At 41.1% G+C, this 17667-nt stretch overlaps 1 protein-coding gene across 2 annotated transcripts in view; it reads right to left on the bottom strand.

The window, feature by feature from the left end:
* Positions 1-17667, bottom strand: part of phactr3b (phosphatase and actin regulator 3b) — a 44618-nt gene that overhangs the window by 13966 nt on the left and 12985 nt on the right. Inside the window, exons 1-8 of one of the 2 annotated variants that reach the window (XM_029502147.1) lie at positions 16894-17028; positions 13544-13702; positions 13300-13374; positions 13046-13186; positions 10996-11226; positions 10711-10918; positions 9453-9643; positions 7637-7790 (exon numbers count right to left, since the gene is read on the bottom strand). In XM_029502147.1, coding sequence (XP_029358007.1) covers positions 7637-7790; positions 9453-9643; positions 10711-10918; positions 10996-11226; positions 13046-13186; positions 13300-13374; positions 13544-13697 — 1154 coding nt within the window. In that variant the 5' untranslated portion in view covers positions 13698-13702; positions 16894-17028. Of the gene's footprint in view, positions 1-7636; positions 7791-9452; positions 9644-10710; positions 10919-10995; positions 11227-13045; positions 13187-13299; positions 13375-13543; positions 13703-16893; positions 17029-17667 lie in introns of those variants that run through there. The other variant, XM_029502146.1, reaches the window with a different exon arrangement.

Below are 17667 nucleotides of genomic sequence, written 5' to 3'. Positions count from 1 at the left end.
GCTGCAGAGTGCCGCTCTGCGCTCTACTGATGTGAATCGATACCGAATGCAAAGTGTGTGGCACCACAGCACGAATGGAAACAGCATAATGAGTTTTGCGAGAGTTAAGTAAGTCATTGGGGTTTATTCTGAATTTGGTATTCTGAGACTGTTTATTCTCTGATTATTCTTGCTGATATTTACTAGACACTTTAATACAACCCCGAGGATCTTATAGTCTTATAAATTAGGCTTTAAAACTCAGCTTTAAAACAGTTCACTGTGAAATAAGAGCATAATGTCTCCATTCATTTTCATCTGCTCTTGGCTCTGCACAGGAAAACTCAAGATAAATGCCTCAGCATCACCGCTGCTCTGCTCAAGAGGTGAGAGAGACTGATTGTTCTCTCTCCGCAATGAAGGCTGTTCTGTTCCTGATTCCGTACAAATAGCTGCACAACCCAAGGCCTTTCACAAACACTGCTTTGAGTCCTTCAGACAGGGCACAGCATGTTAGCCACCTTCACAAACACCACTCTGTTCAGTTTCAGCACGACTCATTCACTGTGACAGATTCAGTATGATTCACGCAGCATGTACACAAACAATGGTGTAAGATGGGTGTTTATAGAGCGGCTACGGGAGAGGGTCCCTTTGGCTTTTGTTGTTGCTGTGGGAGCTGCCAGGAGGGGCTCGTCACACCCTCCGGCAGACCGCGTGGTCAGCAGGACTGAGACGCTGGCAGACGAGCACATGGTGCCGTCACCCCGGACAATGGCATGCCTCAGCTGTCCACAGCTCTGACTCAGTTCATGTGGACAACTCTAGTTGAGCAGCCAATGCTGTGGTCATTCACTGTTGGAGCAGAGTGCTGCAGCACCTGTGAGAACACAGGCAGCCTGCAGACACAGCGTCTGGACAGGAGACAAAGCTTTTAGTTGCTGCACAGAGTCAAAAACTGATTGGACTGTCTAAAAACTTTAGTCTGCATCTCTGTGTGCAGGATAAAACCTAAAAACCGCTTGTAAATAGCTGTAAAGCCAGATTCATGCTCCGAACGACCTTTGACGTCGGATTTTTCTGTCTGCGTCTTGGGTGCTGTTTTGCAATGTTGCAATGTTTTGTTGCATTGCACTTCATAGTTAATAAATGAGATACATAATTGTCACTGCAGGACGCATCAGGACACAGGAAACATTGTGTGAAGCACTCCTCTCCTTACAGTGAAATAAAAACAGGGATGGATAAGTAAGAGAGAGTACTGGGAACAAATGGCATAGCACAGCGTCACATCTTCTTATTGGATTGTCTGGATTATCTGGACAGACACTAAACAAATTAAATGAAATGACCATGACCAAAAATTTCTTCTTATTAACATCTTTCAATACTAAGTGACGTCCTTTCTTTATCTGTTGAAGACAAATTGTTCCAGATGAAGACATTAATCTTTCAGAATAGATACGCTGCTTAATTAAAAAAAAAAAAAAAAAAAAAAAAAGGCTCAGTAATTTCATGAAACAAGCATCCTGGTTTATTCAAACAGGAAAAAATGCTTGGTGGGGACTATTTTAAGTGATAGAATAAGTAGTATTGAAAGTAGCAGGAGGTTGCATGGGTGACCGAGTCAGTAATAATAATACATAATACTAAATATAAAAACCTGCATTAATAAAAAATATATTCCTAGCAGATGAGATTAAATATGTCTGGAGAGGAACTTTTTTGACAGAGCGATTTTTTTCCTGGTTTTGTGATTTGTAGATAGTGAGAAATGTTGCACATCCAGTGAAGTGTATCATCGGCAGGAAACAGACATGCTGCTCTGACCTCTGTCCTCAGCCAACACTGTGAGCATACTGTCCACGACCCAGCTGTCCTCTGTCACACTTCCAATTATGACACACGATTGATCACCTCCTGTTTCCATTATGCAAGAGTAATCAGGAGCTCGCTTTACACTACCAGCCAAAAGTTTGGACACACTTTCCTATTCATTTGAATGAGAAAGTGTGTCCAAACTTTTGACTGGTAGTGTACATAGGCTGCAGGCTATTATGCTCGCTGTGGCCCGTCAAGCAGGTTCACCGATGAAGTTCATGCCTTTTCTTACTCCACCGTGGCTTGATGGAAGTTGTCCATGTGCACACGGAGAGGCTCAAATGGAGCAAGGTGTGTTACACAACAGTGCTGGTTTATAATAACGTCACATTCATCCAAAGCAAACACATCCGCTATCCAGATTGACATGCATCTGTGAAATGCCTTGGAAAAGGGTGTGTGAAAAAAACGTGAGGCCAGGCTCAATGAAGCTTCAGAGCTTTATTACTGAGCTTGTGTAAATGTCACCCTGCCCCCCTCATCCCTCATATTTGAGTTATAAAGCAGGGAGTGAAACGCTTAGCTGTCAATTAATTAGTTTTTAATCAAACCCTCGCTGTCCTGTTTCCCACTCAGCATGGTCCAGCAGGAGTGGAAACCACCTATCTCTCTCTCTAATTAGCTGCTTTGACCTGTGATGGCACTGGGTATGTAATGAAAACCACACCCAAGGTACATAGGGAGCCAAGCCCCCTGGAATTCACTGGGTCCACTACTTCAAAAATGATGCACTGACTTAAGCTGTCTGATGACTTTTTCTTCAAGGACATTATGACAGCTATAACAGACTATAGTTCAATTCATTTTATCCAGATGAATTTATCTCTCGAGTACTCAGACAAATATCAATGTGCTTCTGAGAATTTCTTCTCGGATCTAAAATTTCCTTGAATATAAATCTGTTGTCAAGTTCACATTAAATACTTAAATGCTCAACCATGGGCCAAGGATTTATTTTATTTGGCCTCTTAATGCCAAATTTTCTATATTACTTATCCATGCTATCCATGCTAATACCAGCCTACTTTGGGCATGGACAGGTCGCAGGTCTATCACATCAGCATCAGTCACATTACATCATCCATTTGCATCATCCCTGACCTGCATGTCTTTGAACTCTGGGAGGATGCTCAGGCCTCCAGAGGGAACTCCACACAGAAAGACCCCAGACCTGGGATTTCGACCCAGAACCTTCATTCCCTGAGGTACACTGCAGCACCACGCTGCCTGCAAAAAGGATACCAAACCTTTTGTAAGGTCTGTGCCAAACATTTGACCCTGGCAGCTATGTGTGGACTTTCAGCAGCAGCAGGATGTAGAGGGCTCTGTGTAACACACTTAAAGTCATCTATCATCTAGATTTCTTTTGAACTCAAAATAGCCTTCTTGAGAATATTGTCATAACTTGACATCTACATACACAATGGGCACAATGGTTAACTGGAAAAAAAAAATCAAATTTTTTTATCCCGTCATAGTTTTTAATATGAAATGGAAAGAGTTTTCCATTGATTGTGCCAATGGAAAAATATCTGGAGCGTTTAATAGCATACAGTCATTTGTGATGATAAGTTTTTGTTTTTTTTTTCCTTACTGGAGATGCTCCATGATGATGAAAGACTGACTTAAGCTTGTTTGACTTCTTACGACTCAGTAACTTCACAGGGACAACTCTGGTCCACAGTGTTCACTACGCTTCACTCAGTGGGGGGAGTAACCACTACAAAGTCTCCTCTTCACTGTCTGTGGGTGTGTTTGGTTCACAGGCAGATTCCACTGTAAACATCAGCTCATTGTGAAACTCCTCAGTGATGACGTCTGTAGCGAGACCATCTGCTTCTCAGCAAACAGGAACAGACCCCTGAGACTGACATCATGTGTTTTAATAGCACAAAACAGAGATTCAGTCACGTGTTAAACAGCATGAATTGGATAATAAATTATGTGATTCTTACCTCTGATTGAGATGATTGAAGGCTGTATGCAATTAATTTCTACTACAATCTGTACAAAGTAAACAAACATTACAGTTCCATAAATATTTAATATGAATCTTAAGAGACTACTATTACCACTTTATCCATCTGAGCAAACCCTCAGAGACAGTGTCATATCATGCAATAATATAATATAATGCAACAGTGAAATTTGTGTACTGTTGGGTTGACAGTACTACTTACTGTGCAAAAGCAATGCTGAGGCTGCAGGTTGTTGTATTCACTGTTGAGCCAACTTAAAGCTGTAGGAGTAGATTTATTTATTTTTTTGCCACTTGGGAGCAGTGCAACAGGTTATAGATGCATCACCAATACACTGCAATGTCGCATAATAATGTTGATATGGTATTACGTGGGCAAACAGCGGCTAAGCTGCCCATCCATCAGATGGTCCCTTCTTTCTGACCAACCTAACTTCTAACATTCGCTCATCTCACTCATGCTACCTCTGTCATTTTGCCATCTGGTGTAGGACCAGTATGTTACTGTGGGCTTCTCAGAGCCTCTTCATCGAAAACAGCTTCCTGTTGTGCTGGATGTGGATAAGAGCAGTGAAAGTGAACCATATCAGTGGGGATGTGGCCCAAGCCCAAAGTGGAGAGACGCCAACTTGCTCACTGTTTTAAGGTACTTGTACTTTACTTAAAATGCATTCTTGAAAACGTCTACTGCACCACATTTCAGTACTTTTCCCCTCCACTGCATTTACCGAACAGCTGCCTATACACCAAAAAATATGTACATAAGAAATATATCAGCATAAGTTGCCCCTAAAAGGAAAAAAAACAAACTCAGCAAAGAGGCGAAAGAGGGCCTGATACTATTATTTATCTGAATATATCATATCATAATATCTAATTATTATCTGGCTTTATATTAAACAGCTAAAAATTAAAATGCTGTCTATACAGAAATGGTATTAAACATCAAGCAATATGCATTATGAACTGGCTGCTGGTGAATTATTATATCTATTGTTTGAGCAGATAAGCAGCCATCATGCAGTTTGTACAGCAGGAAATGCTATCACAAATCTAACATCACTGCCATTTACTGTGTTAATCTGAGATTTAATATCGCTTCAATCCACGATCCGATTTCAGTTGCTGATTCAAATAAATGGATGAAATATATCGTAACATGTTACCAGATACCAGATCCAAAATGCACCAGTGTGTATTGGTCTTATATGTCGTAATGCAGATATAATGTGTTCAAGATGTTCTTATGATTCAAATCAAGTCACCAGATCCTCATATGATGACTGCTGTTGGTGCAACAATGCATTTGATAATGCTATTAGACGTTTGCTATTTGATCGGCACGCATTGTGTAAAAGGGCATCTGTTTCAACCAAACCTCAATAGCTGAAAATGGGTCAACCTGAAGGGAACGTACACAGGAGTGTCTGGCAGCCAGCGAAGTGTGAACATTTTGCTAACAGGCCATTATCGCAACTTCTTATTTTAACAAAGGCACGAAAGACAACCAAATGTGTTAATAGTCCACAGAGGGAAAAGTGCCAACAGCAAGGAAAGCATCAACTCTTAACAGTCATTAGCTGCCTGGAGAGCTACAGGTTTCACTGTCCAGTACCCACACATGACATTTAGAAGTTTAAATGATAAAAGCAACAACATGCTTCAGGATGAGGTCACCAAACAGCCAAAAAAGCCATTTGTTTTTGTGAGAGGATTGAACCCTCCCTCTCCCATTCTGAGCATTGCATAAGGCTGCCAGCACACCCTCCTGCAGTATTACTCCTTAAAAAACGAACATGATTCCACTGTTAATCCTATTAAAGTCACCATAACAACAGCCTATTGCTTTTTACGTAACTCAACAAATAAGATTATGTTCTGCCTCCGCTTTTCACAAAATCCTTTTCCACACTCGAAAAATCAGACCCGCTTGACCCAGAAAAAATATATTCAAGAAAAGAGGAGGAAAACCCTCAATGGAAAAAAGCTATTCATAAGAAATGATCAGTTAGCAGGGTTGTAATAAAATACACACTGACTGGAATGAGGAGGCGCTTTTTTCTCCTTTTTGGTCTCCTAAAATATCTAAAATTGACTACTTACTCTGCTATACCATGCCGTGATTGTCGATATGCTAATAACTGCAAAGCTGAATAAGTTCATAAAGGTAGGATTAATTGGGAGTGCATGGGATTTAGCTGGGTGTAGGTGTCTAATGAAGGCTAATAAGAACTACACAGTTTACTGAGGGTATCATGCCCTGATTATGTGGTAGTCAACAGCTCTATCCCAGTCCCAGAGAAGGCCAACATAAAGATGAGGTTTGGAAGTGAACAGCAAACAAAAAAGTGCATTAGTGTCAAAATGTATGTAGATGAGAATTTTAAAGGTCAAAATGGTGAAAAGTAAAAGTCTAAAGCTGCATTAGTCAATATTTCTACATTAACAATTAATGCAGGTTTATTTTTGATGTGGAAAAGGTCAATAATAGTGTAACATGAAAACAAATAATAAATAACTCCATAATTTCAGCTCATTTTAGGATCTGTAAGCTTGTTGTTTATGTATTAAGGCTGCAACATCTTGTTTCTCTCACCAAAGGCAGCTGCCTCTGCCTCTTGACCAAAAGGAAAATACCCCAGCCACTGCAGGACACAAATGCTAACCCATGTTAATGTCGCTTCATATCAGTCGATAAAGTGATAAAAGTGTAGTAAGAGGTTCGACTAAATTTAGCTTAAGATTTGCTTAAGATTGCTTCCAAAATTACATAATTGTCATGCTTGTGGGATACCCTTACATTCAAGCTCTGTGCCAAATCAGTGCTGTTAAAGTCTGTCAAAAACTGAGAAAACTCTCTGTACTTGGCAGTTTCCTAGATTTTTATGTGGCACTTTTCTATGCTGCAGGAACAAACCAGCAAGTCTGCCTTATTGGAAGGTCTTGTGTTGTGATGTGTTGTTATACAGTATCTGGGGGCCCAATGAAGTCTTGTGCTTACTCTTGTTATGTTTATTACAGAGGCTGCATAATGTCTGACTTTTCTTGTGTATTCCACTTGCAACTAAGGAGTTTATGCTAGATATGTTTACCATGTATATACATATACAGCAGGACATGGTGTAGTGACTCAATTGGAGTAGATAAGAATCGTCAACGAAAGCAACATTATTTAACATTGTTTTAGTCTGCTCTTGGACAAGTGGATATTTGTAAAACATTTGGAGTAGGCTGTCTAACAGTCACATTTACTAAATAATTCATTATTACCTTAGAAATGTAAGAGATTTCTCAACATTAATGGGGAGAGAAAGGCTCCAAGAGCTGGCCCTATTATTATCTTTGTTTAGTAAATAAACGGCAAGCAGGCCCATAGTGTCTACCAAAACCTCTGTAGTTCAGTGCTTGACATGCTGCCTCAGCCCCACAAACACAAACGAAAAAATGACCATTTGTTCTTTGGGTCATTTCAAGCTGGGAACAGGTTCTCGATTTCATTCTGCCCTTAGAACGTGCCAGGTTTGGTTGTAAAGCTATAGAAACCAACATCAAAACCAAGACCATATCTAGACAATCTGCACTTAAACCACAAATGTAGCCTCCTATTGTATATAGGAGTCAGCCAGTCAAGCTGTTAAAAAACAGAGCCTAAAAACTCATTCATGTGCCGCTGAACCCTGGATAAGAGGTGTTTAAGGATGGTGGAAGTGGGATAGATAAGTGTAGGTAACAACAAGTGACAAAACAAAACAAATATGAGGATGTGAGGGAGGGGGGCTGATGGCCACAGCAACTCACTTGGCCAGCTTCATCTCGATCTGCTGGCGGATTTCCTGCCGCTCCTGGTCGCTGCGGACAGGGAATATGTTGCGGTCCTCGAGCTCCTGCTTGCTGGGCCGGTTCCTAAGCTTCACGGCCAGCAGCTCCTTCCTCATCCTGCGCGGGAGCGTCCCTGGAGTTGTTGTGCAGAATATTACAGGCGGTAAGAATAAGTGAATGCTTCTGGAGACACAAGGCCATGCTCTTAAAACAGATCATTCTGATCTCGAGCATCTACCTGGTAAAATAAAGGTCAGATAAAAATCGAATAAAATGTCCCGCATTGGTTTGCAGCTCAACCAGCATGAACTGATGCTCACCGCCACATAGTGATGATTAGGCAACTGTAATCAACAACTTAACACTTCATTAATGAAATACATACATGCTTCTTACATGCTCTGAAAATGTGTGTTATATTTGTAAACTACAATAATGACATTAAATGCATTATATATCAGTATAAAGGTCTTCATCCTCTTGGCACCCTGAATTTTGCATTTGTTTTAAATTGCTGTGGTAGGGACCATTACTGAAATGCTATATTTAGATCCAGCAACAAATTCTAGACTGAATTGAGGTCTGGACTCTTGTCATTACTCAACATTAACATTTTTGTTGTCATGCCATTCTTGTGTAGCTTTGGCTTTGTGCTTGGGGGAAATATTGCACACTGCATCAGGTTTTAATCCAGGATTTGGTTTTTCTGAGTACATTCACAGGCATTCAAGGGCCTGCTACAAAGCAGAATTTACACAGCGGGGTGGCTGCTGCCGCTTAAGTGTGAGTCACTTAAGTTTCCTGGTGAGACTGCGACATCTAACATTGTGCAAGTTTTTCGAGGGCAGGGGCTTTCTAGAACAAAGGTTCAACAAGTGAAGCAATGGTCATGTCTCCCACCTGAGACAGGAAACCATGCAGCTCATTAGATCCCCACCTCCTGGGCCCAAGAAGTAAAATTCCAATTACATGACTCACAGTTAGATCTTTTTTAAAGCTTATATTAGCGTGAAACTCTCCTGGTTCCACCATGCATCCAAAAGATTAACAACTGCATTAGAAAACCTTCTTTGATAATAACTCAAGATACATAATACATTTTTTGAGGCGTAAAGTTCTTTGCCCAACATTTATTTCGACAGAAAAAAGAATAATCATAAAATAATTCCAAGAGGAGAGGATTTTAAGGGTAATTGTAGAATTACAACCTTTTGTGATTCATATACTGCCATGTTTTGATCATGCAAACATTATGCTTCTTCTTCTCCTCTTTCTTTAAGGCAAAACTAGCGCATTTTACGGTATCAGTCAATATGTGGGGTTAACTTAAAACTATCACACAGTACTCATTGATTTTATTATGTCAGACTGTGGGGGTAAAAAGCAAGGTTTGGTTACACATCACACTCATTCTGTTGCCACATGCTTCGCTAGCTAGTCAGCAGATATTTGAATCACATGCTGGTGGTGTGCACATCTGCCACGTCTATTAGTTTATCCGTTTACCTTCTTTTTTACCCTACAGGACATGTGACAGTGCACCAATGACCCACATGAATGAACAAGAATTAGGCCACCAGAGCAGATGTTGACAAGTCATTGAAATTTAACACCAGTAAGTCTGCTATTTGTCATCACTGTAAATCTCCCTGTCATGCTCTCACTGTAAACAGATATCAGCAGAGATTATGCTGCTTCATTATCCACTGACGGAATGCCCAGATTTTGTTGCTTTTATACATTAGGAGGTGGATAACGGTGAAGCAAATGTTTCAGCTAGTCTGCGGGGACTTACCAGAGATCACAGACTCGTTCCAGCTGTCCTGGTCACTCAAGTATTCGTCCAGACGCCAGTTCTCCTTGTTCTCATCAGACTCTTTCTTGCTCTCGGGCTCAGGCACAGGCTCCTTCTCTGTGCTGGATGTGCGGGACAAACGGCCGTCCAGCCGCCGTTTGGGAGATGAACGTGCCTCCTTTGTCTGGAAGCTGAGATCACACAGCAGGAGATAAACCTGTCAGTTCCAACCTCACATTTGTGTGATGACTGGTTCAGAAAAGACTAAATATTCAAATCCAGGGAAATATTGGCTGAGTCAGTTTGCACCTTAAACTGTTACAAACGTCCATACATTTCAGTTTAAAGCCAAGAAAAGGTCAACAATGTAGGGCTTTCATGGAGCTTTTTATACCTTCTTTATATTTACAAAGAGAGAATCAAGAAAGATAAGGAGGGCGAGTGTGTAACATGAAGTAATGGGCCATGGGTCGGGTTCAAACCCAGGCCACTGCGGTTATACTTTATTAATGGTCCTTAACATGTGCTTGAATGTGACAGTGACTTTGATAAACATAATACCACCCATACATTTATTTGTCCAAACCTAATTCCTGGTGGGATTAAAAACTGTGAATAGTTCTGGTCTGAATTTTTTCGCAATTTAAATGAAATGTTGAGAACAAATTGCTCTGGAGCATTGCTAGTAGATTACTAGTAGATTTTGGGCTGAAAATTTTATTTTGTTGAAGGAAAAATCTTGATTTTATTTTAGGTTTTAGGGCTGAGCAACATTAGAAAAATTTAATGATAATTTTTGAATTCACGTATATATATCTATATTGAGAGAAATCACTGACTAACAGAAAAATTTGCTGACTAGTTAGAAATTATCAGCAGAGACTGAAACTGTCAATTATTAGCTATTTAACAATTTTGACGATGAAATACAGTTGTCTTCACAAAAACAATTCTTTACTGCAATTCTGCTGTACAATTTTTGTAGAATTGTTTTGGGACAAAAGGAACCATATCAAAATATTTTTTTTGATATGTTTTGTTACTTTAAATAATTAGGTGGTGAAGAAAAACGTTATAACAGACTGAAGATAAATCGCTTTTGGTTGCCACTTTTGTGATGCTTATTTTTTACTGTCTATATTGTGTTGGTCTTCAAAATTGTAAAAAAAACATTAAAAGGCGATTGAAAAGTTCCTTTAAATCTCATAAAAACAACTTAATATATCAAAAAAGAAATTTTGCACATTCAGACACTGACCTGTCCTGCCTGTGTTTGGTGGCCAGGGCACGGTGCAGTTCCTCAATTATACAGCTGGGAGACAGCTGTGGGTGTAATGCCCCGAGGTGGGGGGACCCAGTAGGAGTGGCGATCCTGCCTCTCAACAAGGAGCCATGAGGGTCTTTGGGAAGTGTGAAATTTCTGGGCAAGGTGGCTGGGGACTTTTTCACCGGCACTGGCGGAGCACCTAAGGAGGGAACCAGCCATCAGGAGACTGCTGCAATGCGGGGGGCTATACATCATCCACTATCCTGCTACACTTACCTTCGAGGCTGCCCAGTCTGGTGAGCAGTTTGACTGGCAGGTTGGGTGGCGGAGGGGTGCTGGCTCGTCTCTGCGGCTGGACCACTGTCACATCCTGTTTCCCTTCGACAGTGTCCGCTTTCCCCATCGACTGCTCTTCGCTGGGGTTGCTCAGTGAAGTGCTTTCATCCCCTCCATCGTCAGTCTGACTGGGGTCTCCCACTATCTTTGAATCTTCAGTCACATCATGCCCTGAAATGAAGTGTTGCTTTTATTGTGTCTCCTCTCCCTTAGTTTTTTCTTTTGTTGTTGTTGTTATTCTGCCCTGAGTTTATCAATTATTATCGTCGTTGTGCTTTGCAACAATAATGACAATAAAGAAAATTTGATTCAAGGAACCAGCAACCCGTGACCTGGAAAAGGAAAAGCAGTCAACGATGGATGGACGGATGGCATCAGCGATGGTAACACAAAGACTTAGTTTGTGTAGCAAGTCTATGTCTCCCCTTAGTGGATAATTACAGTCATAGTGTAGAAAAAACAAGTACACCAGGAAACATTCTTAACAAACAGCCATTTTAACAGACCAGAATACCTAATTTTATCAATAACAATCATTATTTTTTAATAGTCTTTTTTTTTTTTTAAGTTTAAATCACTCAGAGGAGCAAATATAAAGCATGTCAACATGCTGATGTTAATCAATGATGTATACCCACAACAGTATTGTTACTTTATGCCAGAGCTCCATCTCAAGATGTTTGAGATTTTCTTCAACCTTAGTAACATTAATTTATTTCCTTTGATTATTTCTAGCGCGCTAATATAAAACCACCAATGAATATGTCTAAAAAAAGGAATTAAATACATTGGTAATGGTTACAAAACTTGCACCAGATATGGTGACTGACATGAAAAAGGGCTTCATGGTTGTATACCACCTATACATTAATCAAAGTTGACCTTTGGTAGTACAGAGGTGGAGGGGTTGAGGTCTTGGGTCTGGATCCTCATGTTCCTGTCACAGTCTAAACACACGTGGTTTAGTTTCATGGGTAACTCCATATCAAAGTCTTGAACAAATCATTAATCGCAAACAGCCCAGAAAATACCATCATAGTATATGATAAATCCAATCCCTTTCAGGTGATTTGGAAAGTGGTGTCAGACCTTTGGACCCCACTGTGCATCATCAGCATGTTGTCAGTTTTTGTATATACGCACATAGCATAGATATGGATCCCTTGGATTTTAGCCGTTTTTTGTTTATTTTATGTGTGACCACAACATTTAACATCACCTACATGACAAAAGTCTCTGGTAGATAATTTGGGTCAACTACAACACCGACACAACCGCAAACTTCAAGTTGAGAACGTTATTAATCCGATTTCTTATTAGTCACCAGTGGACAAATTCCCAGAGTTCGATCTATCTAAAATAAAGCGAATATTCAGTCTGTGGTAGAACTAGGATAAACTTCGGACCTATCAGAACGACCCGACCTCTCCCCACATGGTGAACTCATCTTACAGTCAACAGGGAAAAATATAGGTCACAGTCTAGAGATCTTTCAAGTCATTCGCCCGTCTTTAATTCAACATTTGGCCACTGGAGGGGGCTGTAGCAAGTTTCAAGCATGCCAGTGCTATTGTATCACTTTATGAATTCAGTCTGTTTACACATCTAGCAGATGTGAAGTAGCAAAATTAGTCTTTTTTTTTCCTGGCCAATGTTGACTCTATTTTAGTCCCATTATCGTCTCCTGAGGGAAATACGTGGCTCTTCAGCTGCTAATTTTCACCAACTATTTGTTAAGTGTTTCTGCGTCCTCTGTTTTCTGACCGATTCTTCAATTTATTTATTTATTTTTTCTTTTTTTTAATTGAAAACTGCTCATCTGCTGCTGCAGGAAATGACACAAAAAAGCAAAATGAAGTAGGAAAGAACTGCAGGGCCACAGAGGTCAGTCGCTGGGAGTGACACATTTCACATTTGAAACATTTGAAACTAATTATATATAAATATTGATCATGCCCTGATTCCACTTGCTGGTACTGTCACATTCTACCTGTTGAAGCTTCCAAATCACTGCCCAGGTCTTCACTGGTGCTGGCCAGAGGTGCCAGAGGCTCCTCGTCTCTGTCCTCACCGTCGGATTGAGTCGGCGTGTCTGGATCTTCACCATTACCCCCACAAGCAAGATCTGCCTCTGCAAACGCAGACACACACTGAGCTGGGCATCATGTGGCTAAACAAATGAGCTATGATCAGCCTGGAGACAAATGTGTGTATGTCTGTGTGTGCTCATGTCTCATTTTGCACCTGTCTCCGTCTCCCCGGGGTTCTTCCTGACAAGGTCGTCTTTCTTCTGGCGTACAGCTGTCTTCTTCTCCACAGCTAAACAACACAAACACTTAGGTAACCAGTCCACAAACAGCACGTGGAATGAAAACATGTGGAACGTGTTGTAAAGAAACTCTCCATGCTTCTACTCCTTGTGTAATTCCCAAACCATCCATTGCATTTTTGTTTTTTATTCCCAGCGCGACTTTTACATCATACTCACTTGCTGACGGTTTCAGCTTCTCGTTTTTCTTTTTTCTCCATTTCCAGGGCTTGAAGATGCGTCCCAGGCTGGCCAGCTTGCTGTTGCGGCGGACGGGAGGTGTGCGAACCCCTGAGACCAGGCAACCTGAGTGCAGCACCCTCTGCTGGTCCATCCCATCTACATCAACACAAAACAAGCACAGCTGCATTAAAATGAGCTGGAACAAGAAAATCTAGCCCGGAAACAGACTGCAGGGACAGCAATCAGCCCTTCAGTGTAGAGAGGACTAAAGAACTCTAAAATCCCCTCTAACACAATTGACTGGATACTTCCGACATCCCATCATCAAGTGAGAAAGACAAATGTGGGTCACTGGCTGTAAATGCCTTGCTGATTCCAGTCTAATTCTGAGGAGCATCAAGTGGTGGGGAGAAGACAGAGAATCACATTGTTTGAGAGTGACTCACATGGTTTCGGGGCAGCCAGGCCTTCCCGGCCCCAAAAACATGCAGACAATGGAACACTTTTTTTTTTTTTTTTTTTTGAAAGGGAGAAAGACAAAGAAAATGCCTTGAAAGACACACAGAGGATAAATAAAATCAGCCTCTGCACAAATGCCTGTTCTGAGATCAGCACAGACATCAGTGGCCAACAGACTTAAAACTTTTGCAGGCTGTGCTCAAAAATGTAATGCACAATTTATAATAGTGACAGACTCCTGGTACATGCCTGAAAGCCTGAATCCAAGTCCTGATTGCTTAACTTTGTGTTTTTGTCCTGTATTTGCTTTTGTTTTTATGTACTGACAAGACTTGCAGCTGCAGTATTTTTAGAGAGCTTAATATTTCAACGTTACATTACTGTATCCGTAGGTGTGCAGTTAAAAGTGCAATGTATCCATGGCAGACATCTTCAGACAGCACAAAATGACACAGCAAATAAAGAACTATTAAGAGTGCAGCTAAACTAGATTAATCAGTTGGTCAATTTTCATTAGTCAAAACTGTTTTTTCTTTAATCATTTGACATGTCAACTCCTCCCAGCTGCCTACTGTATTTACACATGTAGCAGCTACAGTGTGACAATCATGAATTATACTGTAGGTCTCTGTTTTTGGTCTCAACCAGTTCCTGAGGGATAATATCAGTCTCTTCAGCTGCATTGGGTTTTTAGAGAGGAACAGTAAACCAGGACAATTCAGCTGAATAAGCTGGAAGCGATGTGTGCAGCAAATTGTGGTGATAATTTAATCCGAGATCCGTCGACATTATCACATTGTCTTCATATCAGCAGAAATGAAAATGAAATCTTTCTTTGCAATTTCAGCAGGTCTTCTGTTTTCATATCATTGACTGCTTGTTAGACAAAACAAACTGAGGTATTTAAAACACAACTGAACTGTGATGTATTCAAACAGAGATGAGTGTATTGTCAGCAGTGGAATAAGAATCCTCTGGTTGACAAACTTCACAACAGCAGCGCCAGAAATTAAACAGCTCAAGCAATGACCTTTGGCTCCCCATTTCTTCATGGCTATTTACCTTGTTGGAGTTGCTATAAATCGGCCAATATCAGCCAATGTTTCTGTGTAACTGTCAGGCTCTAGTTCAAACTGGATATCAACAGCATTATTTTCCATGGAAAATGGCAGCTACTTGATTTTGATGGATGATTTCCATGTTCAGATCTTCTGATTTTTCTCTCCATAGATAGACTTGACACCAATGGCTATTCTTCGTTAATTCTAAGGTAAGCTGTAGAGGAGGAATCAAAATGATAGACAGAAAACTGGATTGAGTGTGTGTGTGTGTGTGTGTGTGTGGGGGGGGGGGGGGGGGGTGCTCCTTGGAGAAAGGACAGAAATAGGCATCCCTACACAGTCTGGCTCCACCAAAGAGCTGACACCTCAGGGAGCCTACAGCTGAGCGGTGGGCTGTGCAGGGATTGCGCTGTGAATGCTTTCATCTTCTAAATCAATTTCACTAACATCTAAACCAACAACATCTGCTCATTTATCCCTGACGAAATGAATTACATGCACTGACTTACATTATCAGCCACTGTAAGGGAAGTCTATCATTTATGTTGTGCTGTTCCACAGGTTGATGGATTTTATGGTGAGGGTGTTGATAACACCCATCCAAACAGAAAAATATTCTCTGCCTCCAAAATCGGTGCAAGTACTTGACACTTTCAAGCAGGTGCTATGTTTGCGCAGATCTTCAACACAAATATTCATTGCAGCAGCAGTGTCTATTTTCATTTCTGACGAATCTGTTAAGCATTTGAAGTGTCAGCACCATCAGCAAATAGTGACAAAATATTAACTTCCTATGAAGCACATTTACCAGCATCTGGCAGCGATTTCTTGTGGAAAACTCAACTTTTCATAGAAGCTAACAAGGCTTGGGATACCGGCTGATGCATATAGAGACACGGAATAGTACTGAATAACAAACTCAGGCCAATCCCAGCTGAATTTATTGATCCATCAACAGCGGCGGCTTCGACAGTGTTGACCATCAACAATCAGAAGCAGGTCAGTTGCCCAAGCGGTGTGCGCCTGCTCTGGGATGCAGCGAGGAATTCAGGTCAAGCCTATGGTAACAGTAGCAGCACACCCAGGGTCAGGCTCCCGTTGCCATGGTTACCACACTGGATGCTGCACCAAGGGCCCTCAGAGGCAGAGAACCACCACGGCATGAGGAATAGGGAGTTGCTGGGTGGATTGGAAGGCTGTTGCCACACGGACAGACGAGGAGCTGCAGCCAATCACGGCCCAGCATGTAATGATGCATAATGTAAATCAGGGCGCAATTTGCAAGTTATGTTGAAATATTGATCAAAGTGGTAATGTGTTAAGAGCATTGGGTGAACATTAGCATGTCTTTTTTTTTTTTTTTTTTTGGCAACCGCAGGAGAGGAATCGTCTTTTCAAGCAGGAAAGAGAGAGTTAATTGTCCAAGTCAAGCTCCTGAGTTACCAACACATCATGAGCCAGCTGGGGAAGACTAAACACAGTCCCATCATCATCATAATCGTCACTCTCACTGATGCCACAGTTTCAATGCTGTTTCCATCACTAGGATTTAAGCTCATCTCCATAAAATAATAGATTGGACACAGTGATATCACCACCGAGAAAAGGAAATATCACAAAAAGGCTTGCTTCTGCAGGCCACAAATCACTATATGAATATTCCAGTTGTGCCATAATGATGTCCTGGGTGGAAACAGCAGCACTAAGTACCATATGTTCCCACAGACACATTAAATGAACGTTATTTTTTAAACCAAATAAAGTAGATGTCCGGCCTTAAATCAGTGTAACGCTGAGCCAGAAGTGGATGTTTCCGGTAAGACTTACATGTCACAGGACACACAGCTTCAGTCCCGCTGCGGCTCTCCCTGACCGCATCATATGCTCCCGCTGAGACTGCTCACTTTGGAGGTAGACAGAGAAGTAACGACACTTTGTCGACGGACATCCGCTTCATAAAAAAAAAAAAGGGGGGGGGGGGAGTGGGGGGACGGTTTCACAGCGGCCGAGGTGTCCGGAGTGAAGAGAAACTAAAGTGCGGGAGGGCGCGTTCGTTCTGCAGCTAAATGCTACTGTTGATGTGCCATGTGAGCCCCGCCCCTCCGGCCGGGAGGAGGAGGGCAAATAAACTGGCACACTGTCATCCTCTACTGCAAAACATACAGTACAGTAACACACACACACACGTCATGGTTCATGAAATATATCCAAGACAACAGACGACACAACCCCTGAGGAATAGGTTTGAAAAAGACTTCTCAGTTAAATTCAACATAATCTGGTATGGCATTTTTTTTTTATTTCGCTTTGTCTATAGTTTATTAGAACATGGTGAAAACTAGTTCGCCAAATATGAAAACTAAAAGTGCGTCTTCTGTCTGACCAGTATATTCAATTTACTCTCAGTTGGATCAAAGATAAGATGCCAGTCTTCATCTTTGAGATAATGGAAGCAAATATTGTTTGACACTTGTTCCTTGAAAAATAAGTCAGAGAATCAATAATTTATCAAAACAGTTTTTAATTATAGCTATCGATTTATGAGCTTGATTCACTTATTCATTAATGAACAATGGATTCACTATATTGCCAAACTTATTC

Source organism: Echeneis naucrates, chromosome 5 (assembly GCF_900963305.1).
Source record: "Echeneis naucrates chromosome 5, fEcheNa1.1, whole genome shotgun sequence".
NCBI classification, from domain to species: domain Eukaryota; kingdom Metazoa; phylum Chordata; class Actinopteri; order Carangiformes; family Echeneidae; genus Echeneis; species Echeneis naucrates.
The sequence above is the reverse complement of the archived record's forward strand: the minus strand, read 5'-3'. Positions and strand labels throughout refer to the sequence as shown.